This window comes from Tetrao urogallus (genome assembly GCF_951394365.1).
Source record: "Tetrao urogallus genome assembly, chromosome: 16".
Taxonomy (NCBI): Eukaryota; Metazoa; Chordata; class Aves; order Galliformes; family Phasianidae; genus Tetrao; species Tetrao urogallus.
Window position 1 is genome coordinate 6,841,756 of NC_136829.1, and position 12,980 is coordinate 6,854,735.

The 12,980-nt window shown below is 38.9% G+C and overlaps 1 protein-coding gene across 1 annotated transcript in view; it reads right to left on the minus strand.

Annotated features, from left to right (window-relative positions):
* The window catches only part of PREX1 (phosphatidylinositol-3,4,5-trisphosphate dependent Rac exchange factor 1), a gene marked incomplete at both ends in the record, with an annotated part of 144,915 nt that overhangs the window by 64,835 nt on the left and 67,100 nt on the right, over positions 1–12,980 (minus strand). The window contains 3 exons of the mRNA XM_079543293.1: positions 2,065–2,166; positions 5,539–5,643; positions 10,520–10,642. Of these exons, the coding sequence (XP_079399419.1) occupies positions 2,065–2,166; positions 5,539–5,643; positions 10,520–10,642 (330 nt within the window). The remainder of the gene's footprint in view (positions 1–2,064; positions 2,167–5,538; positions 5,644–10,519; positions 10,643–12,980) is intronic.

A 12,980-nucleotide genomic window follows, 5' to 3' on the forward strand; every position in this document is an offset into this window, starting at 1 on the left:
TAATACGTAAGTTTCCCAGTTACAGGATGCCATACTTTACACTGGAAATAACTGATAATATTTGCTTAAAGTGTACCTGTACACGAAAATATTCCAGTATGCTATTCCTAATTAACTGAAATGGACTCTGTGTGAGAAGCTATTATTCTGGAAGAACAATGCTTACATATAGTATTAATGAAAAGTAGTTATCCCATTTAAATGTGCTTTATTATTCAGGCTGGCTTTCAAACACTGGCAAGTCTGAGCTACAGCGCTCGTATTATCTTTATCAAATCTAACTGCTTAGCTATACTAATTAAACTATAACAAGGTCATATCAAAGTCATCAGAAGATCTGGATGTTCACAAACTCCTATTAAAAAGAAAGTAAAATAGGAAAGTGGGTGTTGATGATTTTTCTAATCAGGTGGAATACAGTGCATGTGTTTGCTCTGGGAATTAGATAAAATAAGATAAAATTCCCATGAATACAGAACAGCTATTTCTGTAGCAATAGCTGCAGTTCGGGAGCAAAGGGAGAGCAAACACTAATTTGAAGGTTGTGTTGTTTTTTAAATCTATTTTACTTTTTTCTTGGAGAGCTGCATTTTCCTCACCAGCACTACCAGAAATCAGTTTTCTCTTCACTCAGCCTTTTCTTTCTTCCACATCTGAAACATTTGCGCCCACTCTGGTGATTTTGTACTAGCAACTACCAGGCAAACTTTCAACAGGACACAACTTGCTAACCATGAATTTATCGTGAAACAAAGCACGTTCTTCTGTTCTTTGTTTTTTCTTGGTGTTTTTAAATCATAAGAGGAGCCTGCATTCCATTGGATGGACTGAACTGCTAAACTGTCTGTGTGCATGCAAATCTCAGTAGTTACATCCACAAGACATGGCGCATGAACGTGTACTGTAAGATTTTAAGATGAGTGTCTGCTGCACACACAAAATGATTCCACCTGTAGGAAGGACTCCAATTTTTTTCTGTGAAAGCTCCAAGGTGATGGAAAGAAATGATTTAAATATTCCTCAGATGAATTTGGACTTTTAATTAAAGGAAAAACATCAGTATTGAGCTAACCAGCCTGAACCTTTGAAAGTCCTTATTCAGTCTGAACTTACAGACACAGTACTGCAGTAATTTTACATGACATACACTTGATTCATAGGTCCAGCCTATGCCCAAGAGAACCGGATCATTACAGAATCATTATTTTCCTCTGTGATTAAGGAAGGAACCATTCTGTTGAGATGAGAAATTGCTGCTTCTTATATTTATTAAGAATTACTTGTATTTTATTAAATATAACATTACTCTGAGAATATGAGACTGAACATCACTGAAGATTTGTGGCTTTTAGCCATTAAGTAGCTACTAGATCACTGGTGATGCAGGCTTTCCTAGAAACTGATTTCTCCTTTTACTTCTCCCCACTAGGTGCATGATCCAGCCCTGACCTGAAGGAATGAGGTAAGTTGGCTCTTTTTATGTCTTTGGTTCTTTAACTCCTACAGTACACCAGCTAGCAAGGGGGCCAATTAGTGCAAATTGCAGGAGTCATTTCTGCAATAACACCTGTCCAGTAGAAGCTTATCTGAGACACCAAATGGTTTTCAAACAAGCCACAAAACAGCTGTCAGATGATGAAGAATTTTGATAATTACTGACCTGAGTACACTCAAACTAGAGACCTAGTGATGAAAGATGTGTCCGGTTTCCAATCCCTAAGATCCATGGAGTTCCTTAGAATACTAATAAAATTCCATTTAACCACAGCTTTTCAGGAAGGGGCTAAAATAGCACTCAGGTCTTCATAAATACCAGAAGAAATCTGAAGTCAGCTGAGGAGTACCTTACCCTGTCTGGTCTACCCACGCCGTTACAAGATTTAACAGTGTCATCAGCCAGTTTTTGACTGTATCCAGAAAAAAAAGCCATTTTCTGTAAACAGGATTGAACCTTTAAAAGCACAAGTCAGGACGGTAGCAGTGACAGGAAATCAAGGGTTAAAAAGTTGCAAAAATCACTCCAAGAGAAAAACAACTAGCCAAAGACATTCTTTCTTGGTTTACCTTAAGCAGAAGTGGATATTTGCAAATTCTCTGAATTGGAGTCAGTAGATAACCTTCCAGTGGAATGTCTGTAGTCTTTCTGCCTCCCAAAAGCATGCAACTCTATAATCAAAAAAGGAAGTTAATGTTAACTCAGGCAACACTTTCACATGCTCTTTGACATTATTTGCTGTTTCTATAATACACATTATGGTCACGATGAACTTCACCATTCCTAAGATAAAAGAAACGGGACGTCACTCTCCACTGAAATACAGCCATCAAGCTAAGCTGCAAAATTCTCCACGAGTCAGCAAAAAAAACCTGCTGTGGATACCAGTGGCTGCAAAGAAAGGTCTCTTCCCACTGAGATGTTATACAGCTTATGGCTCAAAAAAATATAACAATACAATGACAGTCAGCAAATCTAGAATGCACCATTACCTTAAAGAATCCAACCTACCCCACAATCAAAACAGTTGTTTGTCTCCATTCACCATGCAAAGTTTGCACACGTCTTCCAGAACACTCAAAGGATAAAATAAAGCATATAAATAAAGAATCACATAATTAACTCTAGTACAGTCTCTATGTCTGAAGGAAATCAAATGCAGCTCTGAAACAAATGAGTCATCAGCATCTCATCCACCAATTCTCTGGCAAAACGTTATGTCTAAACCCAGCTGGGCAAACAGTAGGGGTGCACTGGCAGGCTAAACAGCACAAATGTAGCCTTGAAGCAGTTGTAGTACATAATACTGCAGAAGAAGTTTGGGGTTATGCAGGCAAGGCTGCTGTGTGGGAAGGAGAACACTGATGCAAGAAGCAATGACACATGGAAAACAGATTTCTGTAATTCTGGTGCTCATAATAATAATAATAATAATAATAATAATAATAAAAATCTGCTATGTTTCAACCTTAGCTCTTTGTCTGGAAATCAGAAGGCATCATAAAGAAGTTGAAGGGCATTTCTCCACCCAGAACAATAACTGCTCTTCCAGTGTTGCTTTAACATATTAAGAAAGATAACAATAGAAACCCTTGATAATACTGGATCAATACACCAAACAAAACAGAAGTCCAAACAGATTTTAGGTTGAAAAACAGGTGAAGCAACTGATGAACTCTTGCAATACTCACACAATGAATTCTAACAGATTTGGAAGGGCATTCTGTAAGATCATTTCACAGATAAGTTTGTGCACACCACCTCAAAACAAGAGATGCTTATTTTCTTAATTGATTATGAAAATTCATCTCTCAGGACTGATATGAAAGGAAAATATAAGAATTGAGTACAGTAAAGAAGAAAAACAACAGCCCTTTACTCATCCCCTTATTTCTTCACAGTAATCCATAATATGTGTGATAAATAATCACTGATGAACTCTAAGGTTTTTATATATTTCCCTAAAGATGCTGGCATTGCCCACTGCTAGAGGTAGGCACTGGACTCAGATCAACTTCAAATCTATTTGAGATAAGCTACTTTCCTATGTTCAGCCATTAATCTGGATAACTTTACTCCAATAACCACCCAGGGCAAATCTGCTGTGTTAGCAGAGGATGAAGTTTAAATCCATTTCAGCCAAGATGTGCTTTTGTTGGGGGCATCACTGATAACACTTTCCCCTTTGAAGTGTGTTCAGTGGCTCAGATACACTCTGAAATACAGTGGGTTTGTGGCTGTAGTTCAGTAATTCTCTTCTTCAAGAACTGTTCATAGACATCCGACATAACTCTCATTATTTCTAAGTGGTATTTTTACAGACAGTTGTCTGTAAAATAACTCTTCCCCAGGGCTATTCTAGATCTGTGGCATTGGCTACCAGCTCACAATGCTCCCTGTCCAATTTTCCAAGTCTCGGGTGATTCAGTCCTTCCCGTCTCTCCTTTCAGCCCTCCCTCTAGCTCTGGACTCAAAAATGCCCTTTAACACTTACTGATTTTTCAAACACATTCCCACATTCTGTATTTCAGCAGCTGCAAGGGGGCAATCGGGCCAAATCCATCCTCACAAGCAAAGCTTTGTATTTTAATGCAGCTCTCTGCATGGTGGCATTATAGCGTTGGCTTTAGGAGGCAGTGGAGAGAAGAGTGAAGGCCTGGAAGAAATTACAACAGCCACAACAAAGCAAAGATTTGAGCATAGCCTCTCCTTCCATAGTTACTGTTATTTTAAAAATCCCTTGGATTCAGGTGCTGCTGCAAAGCCACAGCAGACAGTGCGACATCTTTCATGTGCCTCATAATTAGTTTGCCAGCTGCTGCCGGCAACACAGACAGGAGCTTGTTGCCAATCCAGCTGAAATGCAGAGAACACTCTGGATGTTGGGAAGGATGGTATTTATATCCACTTTCATTGCTTGTCTTTCTCTTTAAGTTTCTCTCAACAGAAATACCCAGAGTAGATCATGAGCAGGAATTGCTCATTTGGTGACTTGAACTAATGCTTTAACAGGGTTTATTGAAACTCAGATGTGATAAAGAAATTTTGAGCACCCAGCAGCGTGTGTGTTCCTGCTCCCCCCTCCAAGGTCTATATTTTGTGGCTAGAAGAATGCTCTGGCCCTGCTTGTGACAGGCATTTATGCAGAAGTTTTCTTCTACTGTACTGTATTAGGAAAGAGCATGCCTTTGGCAGAATGGAAAAAAGCAGAGCAGAATACAGAACAGAATCAGTCCATTGCAAAACAACAGCCTTTCTTTCACTTCACAGCATTTACTAAGACACAAAACTAGTGTGCTGACTGGTCCCTCACCTATTGTCCATTCCCAGCCCAAATGCCTTCCATTCATAGCAAGGAAAATAACACCTAAAATCAAGGAGAATTGAGGGGAGGCTGTAAGGAGAAACACCTACCCCTCCAACCTGGATTGAAAAAAAAAAAACAACAAAAAAGCTATCTACTGGTTGTTTCTCTTTGCAGTCTAGCCCTTAAGAAGGCTGTATGCCACACTTCCTCCCAGCACACGCTAATATTTCATGGGTTGGATGAGGAGTTGGGCCGTTTTTAATACAAGAAACAATTATGCCACCAAAATAGTTCATCCAGCCTATGTTTCTTGCCCACAAGTGGCCTCATGGGGAAAAGGATGTCAGAAGGAGGCCACATGTTTCTGGTGGGTCTGCAGATGGTGAATTGATCAGAGAATTGAGCAGTGAACCAGTCTCAGCCCTGCTGATAAATTATTGCATTACTCCTTTCACAGTCTTTGCTCAATTTTTCTCTTATTTTTGCTGATGTTGTTTTTTATTCTTAATGTTTTTTAAAATACTTCTCTGTATCCACTGAAATTACTCATACCATAGCTGTGCTTAGCTGGTACTTGAATTCACCAATTATTTCAATATCCATCCTTCTCAAGTGCTTCGTAGCTGGAATGAATCATGTATGCAAAATGTTTGGCATTCTTCAGATACTAAAGAAGCATTATGAGTACAGTAGAAAGTCATACCATTAAGTGGAGAGTGCTAGAGAAGGTGCTTACCAGGAGGAATGCTCTCACTGTTGGGATCTTGTTCAATTCCATCAGCAGTCTGAGCGCTTTCTCATGGTTGCTACAGTACTCCTCATACACAAAGAACTTGTCTTTCTGCAAGAAAGAGCATTAACTTATTGACTTGGAGAAAACTAGACTGTCTGTATTGCCACAGTCTGATCCTAAATTCTTTACACAGAGGAATGTGCACTCTGCTTTAGAGTGCTAGAGTTGCATTTCACATGATATGCACAATATCTCCACATGCAAATAATTTATAGAAGTGTTCCCCTAATTCCTAAGTTATTTTTGTGAATTAGCATCAGTTTTCTGACCACAGACCTCCTCTGTACTTTTCCTTTCAATGCATCACTGAAATAATACATCCTTTGCTGAAAGAATGGATTTTGCTATCTCAGGGACTTTCATGTGCCAGGATATTCCATACAAGCAGACAGAAGCAAAGTAAAGCCAGAAGCAAGGGAAACATAAATGGAACTGACATATCTGAACTATGCTAATTACTACCACAGGAAGAAGAAACAAACAAAGGTGGCTGGAAAAAAACAAGCACTGGAAGAAGCAACCAGCTGGAAATCCCCAGTCTTACAGGCCTGCCCACAACATGTCTCCTGAATGGAAGCATTTTGATGAATAAACACAAAATGACCAATATAATAAAGAAATACAAGGAGGAGAAAGGTAGCTTCCTAACAAGATGGAGGTACTTACAGTGAGGCATGTCACAGCCACCACCAGTTTATGAGAAGAATCTGATGCTTTCGTTAGATGCTCCAGGGCTAGATGTACATGCTCAGAGACTGAAAATTGCTTCTTTTTTAAATTTTATTTTATTAATTTTTATTTATTTTTACTAGTAATTTATTGAAAAAGTTTTCTCTCCCTATACATCCAAAAGAAGAATTAAGAATAAAAAGATGCATGGCCAAACACAGCAACAATGGTACAAAGTAAATAAAACCACCATCAAACGGACACAAAGAGCTGGAATGCAGATGTTCAAGACATCCTTCATCTACAGCTGCTCATATTAGTAATGGAGTTTAGTACTGGAAGCTGGAAAGAAACAAAAGATCCTGACCACCAGATACAGGAACGGCATGGCTGAGTCAACAGCACAATAGAAAAGAAACAATTGAGAGACATGGGATTTTTTTTTTTTTTTAATCCCTAAATTGTAGAGCTGCAGAGTGACAAGACAGATTTATAAGTTTCTCCTACACTTCCTCCTCTCACCTCCCCTCATCTTCCTAGATGCACACAAGCAGCCTGCTTGAGACTAAAAATAGTAACCATTAAGACAAGAGCATCCGCTGCATCAGTGCACACAAAATGTCATTGCTCAGGTTTCTGACTGCAGCTCTGAGTGCCAGAAGTTTGGGGAGGATATATTTAGATCATGACAAAATTCCTTTCTAAACTCAAGACAGTACAATAATTATGCACACACCAGAGTGCTTTCATCAAGTCTTTTCCAGCTGCCCCTCATGCATGAGACCCACAAATATGACAACTATGTTTTAAATTACTCGGTGTCTGAAGTGTTTAATTTCCTCTCTGGGTGACAATCAGTCCTGGACTCCCCATCTCCTGGTGAGGAAATTATCAGTTACATAATTACAGATGATAGCCCAGGAATTTGGAACCTGCAGTTACACTGTATGAAAGTGTAATTGTGGTCAGAAAAATGACCCCATAAATATGGCACATTCTTACTCAGCAAATCTGCTGGATACACAGATAGACCTTCTGACTTGGTGGCAAAAATAAGTCTATACTGTTCTTAGTTAATTTAAGAAGTCTAAACCAATAGTTTATTCTCCATATGTTATTTTGGATCTAGTAGTACAACCCACAAATTAGTGTAAATTTGAAAACAGTTTTTGGACAGAAGTTTCACGAAAGACACGCTGGGTAAACTGCAGACGTTCTATCTGAATGTATTCTTAATGAGCCATGACATTTTCTTCTTCGAAAGCAGGCTAAAAACTATTTTGTCAATATGAAAAACCTAAATAAAAAATAGGATTTCATTCTGAACAAAACAAGATTCCTGATGACTTAAATAGTAAAAGCATTCAGGCAGCATTGTTCCCAAAAATAAGATGAAAACGCATTTCACTCTAATAAGCTTACGGCTACTAAGTTGCCAATGCCCTACCATTACAGCAATAACAGAAATCAGACATCAGTCAGCCCTCTGCCCTTCTGCTCTGCAGACAGTCTTTTATTTTCATGACCTGCACAAGAAAGCCTATGTTGATGAGGTGTAATTATCCAAGGTTTAGTATGTCTTTGACATTGAAGATATGTTCTACACATTCCATTTTTCAAGCAGCAGATTTTATTTTCAATTGAAGTGTGTTCTTTCCTGTCTGTTATGGTCCACATACTGTCTGTTATTGAACTACAGCTCCTTAAGAAATTCCAATACATCAGAATTAACTTCTTACAATCATCTGATCAAGTGGAGTATGCTAGGACAAACAATGTCTGTCTTCCAGAACAAAACAATCTTTCACAGCTGTATATCAGAGCAAGCACAATTCATCATCTGCTAAAAGAGTTCCAGAAGTCGATGTGTTGCTCTTTTGGAGCCCTTGCAATGTTGGCTTGTTTATTTCAAGCGTTAGCCAAGATCTGGATCCTGCCACGTTGAACACCCAGGGGAAAAGATGCCCTAGCATAAATGTAAATGGATCAACTGTGATCCTGTAGGGCTACTCCAACTAAAAGTGTTGAAGAAGTTAGAAGAAATTTAGGATGCATAGATCTCACAGACAGGATTCAAAAATTGAATCTGGAAGAGTTTGCTCTGAACCACATTTGCTGCTGGCATTTCCAGCTGGAATCTCACTATGAAAGCCTGTACCATGACACAACAAATCCCACATCCCTCACTCCCAAATACCTACAGTGAGGCTAGTCTTCTGAAAGACAGGCATAATCTGTACACAAGGACATGTCATTCCTTCCTCTCTTCATAACCTACTGCTGATTCTTCCCTGCTCAAGACATGAAGTGCCACAATGCTTCCAATGCTATCCTTATACTTTATGGTTACTTCACTCATTATGGATGAGACCAGCTTCTTCCATGTATTACGAAATGAAAGATGTCTGACATCCTCCTGAATAAGCTGTAGGTTTTCTTCCTTATGGGATTATGAAATGTTTGATGTACATCATATTTGCAATGCACTTCACAGACTGCAGTGTAAACTGATCTCAGCCAAACAGTCTCTATCAGAAGATCAGTTCTCACCAGCAGTCATCTCTGTGCATTATAGTTCCATAATTTCTGCTTCGTTGCAAGTCTGAGAAGCAGAGAACATTCATTCACTTAATTACTAAATTTGTCAGTTACAAATGCTGTGCTCACATACAAGAAAATATTGTCAATGACTACATATAGCAGGTTGAATTCAGATAAATGACAGGGCATTAACATTTCTGGTTAGTTGGTGTCACTCTGAAACACTCTGAAGTAGCCATTTAGACAGCATTGCTCAGGAGACATCCCATGTTGATACCATTGCTAACAAGTACTATGTTAGCATAGGACATCTTGGTAGGCAGTGATTCTACTGAGTATCCAAGTCTTTAATTGAGTGCATCACTATGTCCTTCAGCATCTGACAGTCACTCCTCATAGAGAACACAGTTTATGAGCACTGTCTCAATACATTTTACTGTCTCTACATATGCTACTATTTTAAGTGTCACAGCATAAATAAAATCAATAGCTGGTAAAGATCTATGAGCAAAGAATGGCTGCATAATTGCTGACCACTCAAACCTGATGAACTGTGGAAGCACGAATTATGATTAGAAAAGTATAATAGAACATATTTTAATAAGAAGTTGGCCTGTGGCTTAATGCAGTTAATAAAAATTTGAAGGAATATCTATTATATATAGATGCATTCTAATTTCTTCAGACATCCCAAGAGGGCAGCTGCATACAAAAAAAATCTGCAGCTTTGAATTATATACATGTAAATCAGATAACTTTGCATTTAGATGAGTTCATCTCATGACTAGGTATATGTAATAATTGATCTTGCATATACAATCAGTGTGCTCTATGCTTGTATTAGTTTGCAATATAAGAAACAAATTATAATGAGAGCAGCAGTGCTTCTCTGATTTCCATGATTTTCTCATTTCCAATTCCACCATTTCTTGTTCCCTGTTATAGGTCTGTGCCTTCCTGGGTCACCTTACAGCACCAACCTGGTACTGAATCATGTTGGCACACTTGATCATACTATGAATATATAGGAGAACAAATAATACAACTTTCAGAGTCAGATGACACAAAAAGAATCCATCAAAATGTTTTCAACAACCACAACTACTTTTTCTTCTGTAGTTGTGGCATGCTTATCTAGCATTGAGTCTAAAACCCAAATTTTTTGTAGTTCTGAGCTACATAATTCAGGTACTTATTTACTCCATGGTAAAAAGGTTGTATATGGTAACTTGCACTGTATTACATCAGGTGCAAGTTAAGCTATCTCACGTTACATTTCATTTACTGAAGGATAAATGTATGCACAGACACTACTATAAATGCAGTAATATCTTCTGTGGGTTTCCTTTATTTTAAAATACAAATAACATTATTCACTTATTTGAAATTGTGCTGCTTTTCAGAAATATTTGGAACGAAAGCAGACAAATTCTCAGCAATTGTGTGATTAGTTGAATGAAGAAAAAAAGGAAAAAATATTCAATGGGATAAGGAAGGGTTTCTAAAAATACCTTGTTGTTTAGCTGAGTTTGAGGTGGTTTCCATTGTTCTAACCTCATTCACAAGTTTTTTTCCCACCCTACCTTCAAGTTTTATTCAAGACACACATTGTCACAGTATTGCTACAAACCTTAGAGATTAGAGATAGTTAAGGGGCATGGGAGCTTAAGACAGGAAACTGCATTTTCAGATAGTGTTAAGTCATTGTACTTACAAATTTTAAGAAAACATTTCCCAGTTCATGCTGAGACTGAGGTTCTGGTTGTAAACAAAATTCCAGGGCAGCCAGGAACTCCTTGTGAACACCAAGAATGTCTTCAATGTTAGAAAATAGGATCTGAAACACATAAAGTCCAGTGTCAACGATTAACAAAACCCTCTTAGGCACACTGAAGTACTAGCACCAAACTACTATGGTTCTAGACTTAGTCATGAAAGGACCTAAAGCGCAGATGATAACTGCTATCTTTCCTATAGAGATCTTTACTGCTTACTGAAGTACCTACTCTAAATGAAGGTTATCTTTCCAAGCACCTGAGCATGATGAATGTAAACAACCTCCTTTAAGTCTAGAGGAGGTCTCCTATGAGACTGAACACATGAAAGAAATCACAAAGACCAAACTGATTTGGCAGGAACATGAAATTATCACTCAGAAGATGTACCTGTAAGCCACATCTCTGCCATGGTGTTTACAGTGTAAAGTATTTCCAAACTGAAAGAGCAGAATCTTAGTGTTCCCTTCCACCAACCTCTGTGACTGTAAAAGGCATTTGTAACGTGATACAGGCCCTCAATTTTAATGTGTACTAAAAGGAAATTGCACAATCTCACAGCTAAATGATCCCTAGGAATTTAACATACATGTGCTAAGGAAAATAAACTTCCAGGTCCTGACGCAATGTGATGCAGCTATCAGTATTGACAGCCACGGGAGGAATGCTTGAACAAGCAGACCAAAGCCTGGAGACTGCAGTGACATACACACAGTGAACAGCATTGTCCATCTCTTTGCTTTAGCCGTGCCAGTTGCAAAGAGATTTGCAGTGTATTCAAACCAGCTTTCATATTAGGAGCAGCCTCCCAGGGCTGGCATAGAGCATACGTGTCACTGCTACAAATCCCAAAGAATGCAGCCTGACAGAGCAGCCTTCAGCTTCTTGCTATTTGGTGGGCGATCTTCTGACTCTTCCCAAAGCACCTTACAGTAAAACCAAACTTTTTCAACTTTATGCAGTGGACTTTATGCACCAGATGAGACACTGATTCAGCCTGGTGGATGGTGATGCAGCAGTAATTACAAAATTCTGTAGATTATATCTAATCCTTAAAGGAGGAATGAAACCAAACTCAGTTAAAGAACAATTTATCTCTGATTTTCTAGGAGTGGAAGACTGGGTAAGGAATTAAAGACCCTTCTATGCATGTACCCAGATACAACTCTCTACCTTGTGTTATTCAAAGATGGAAAGAAGATTTTTCTTCAAACCCCTGCAAGCTGGCTGCATATGCAAAGCACAGCACATGGCATCTTTCTTGTCTTTGCTCACCTTTCACACCAGTATATGGCAATCCTCACTACCCATGTGCATACTTGTGCCTCATTGCTTTTCCTGGCTCTGAATAAACTGAAGACTCCAACACACTTCACTTGCACTAATGGGTTCTGAACCTATCAGAAAATAAGACAGGAAGCTGGGACTGATTACTTTCAGAAAACTTCCACTGCAAATTTGAAGATCCTATGATGGTTCATTCTATAGCATGACTGAAAGTGTCGTGATGACACATTAGCCTCAGCCTGCATGCCAGAAGCTGTGCCAAAAGGGGATTAACAAGGAAGAGGAAAACATCTGTCAGGGATGATTTTATCCTTCAGGAGAGTCTTCAGGAGTATAATTTGTGATTCAAGGAATATCTATGTAGTCTAATAAATCATGTGATGGTCAGCAGAGCTCTGCTTGCAGCAGTTTTGCAGGTAACAAAAATCACCTGAAAAATCAAGGGCAGCAGAAAGACCTTAGCTACATTTGCTTTTATATCTGATGCAGTCACCATTTATAAACCTCACATGGAAGATCCATGTGTGGCAGCTTGTGTGCACCATCAAGCTGTTCTGCATCAGTAAAATGATGTCACCATCCTGCTGCGAATGCAGCGCAGTACTAACGTATCAGCAGTTATCCTCACATAGGGCAGGGAACAAATTGTGAAAATTTTTTTAGCTGATACTGCTGCAGCCGTCTGTCAGTGAAGGAATTATAAATCTATGCCTGGCATAGGATTCAAGGTGGCCTGTCTGGAAGGGGATGCAATAGCCAGAGGCTACTGTAAGCACCACTGCTTAGTAGCAGCAGCAGAAGCCTACAAACATAATACCAGGAGTAATATCCCATGTTATTCTAAAAAGTACTTTCTCCTTTTGCTTAGAGGAGAGTGACTGTAAGAATATCCTTCATTTTCCTCTAGACGTTCCTGCTGCATGAAGACAGGGAGGAAAATACTGGTTTTTCTTTACATAAGCTGCCAAACCATTTATATACTCTCTGCTGCCACCTTTTCTGTTGCTCTCCACCTCACAGCTCCCTAATGACTCAAGATTTATAATAATAGCAGGCAGAGTTATTGGAAGTCCCAACACAGCCTTGTCTGTCCTGCCTCTACAAGCAAAGATT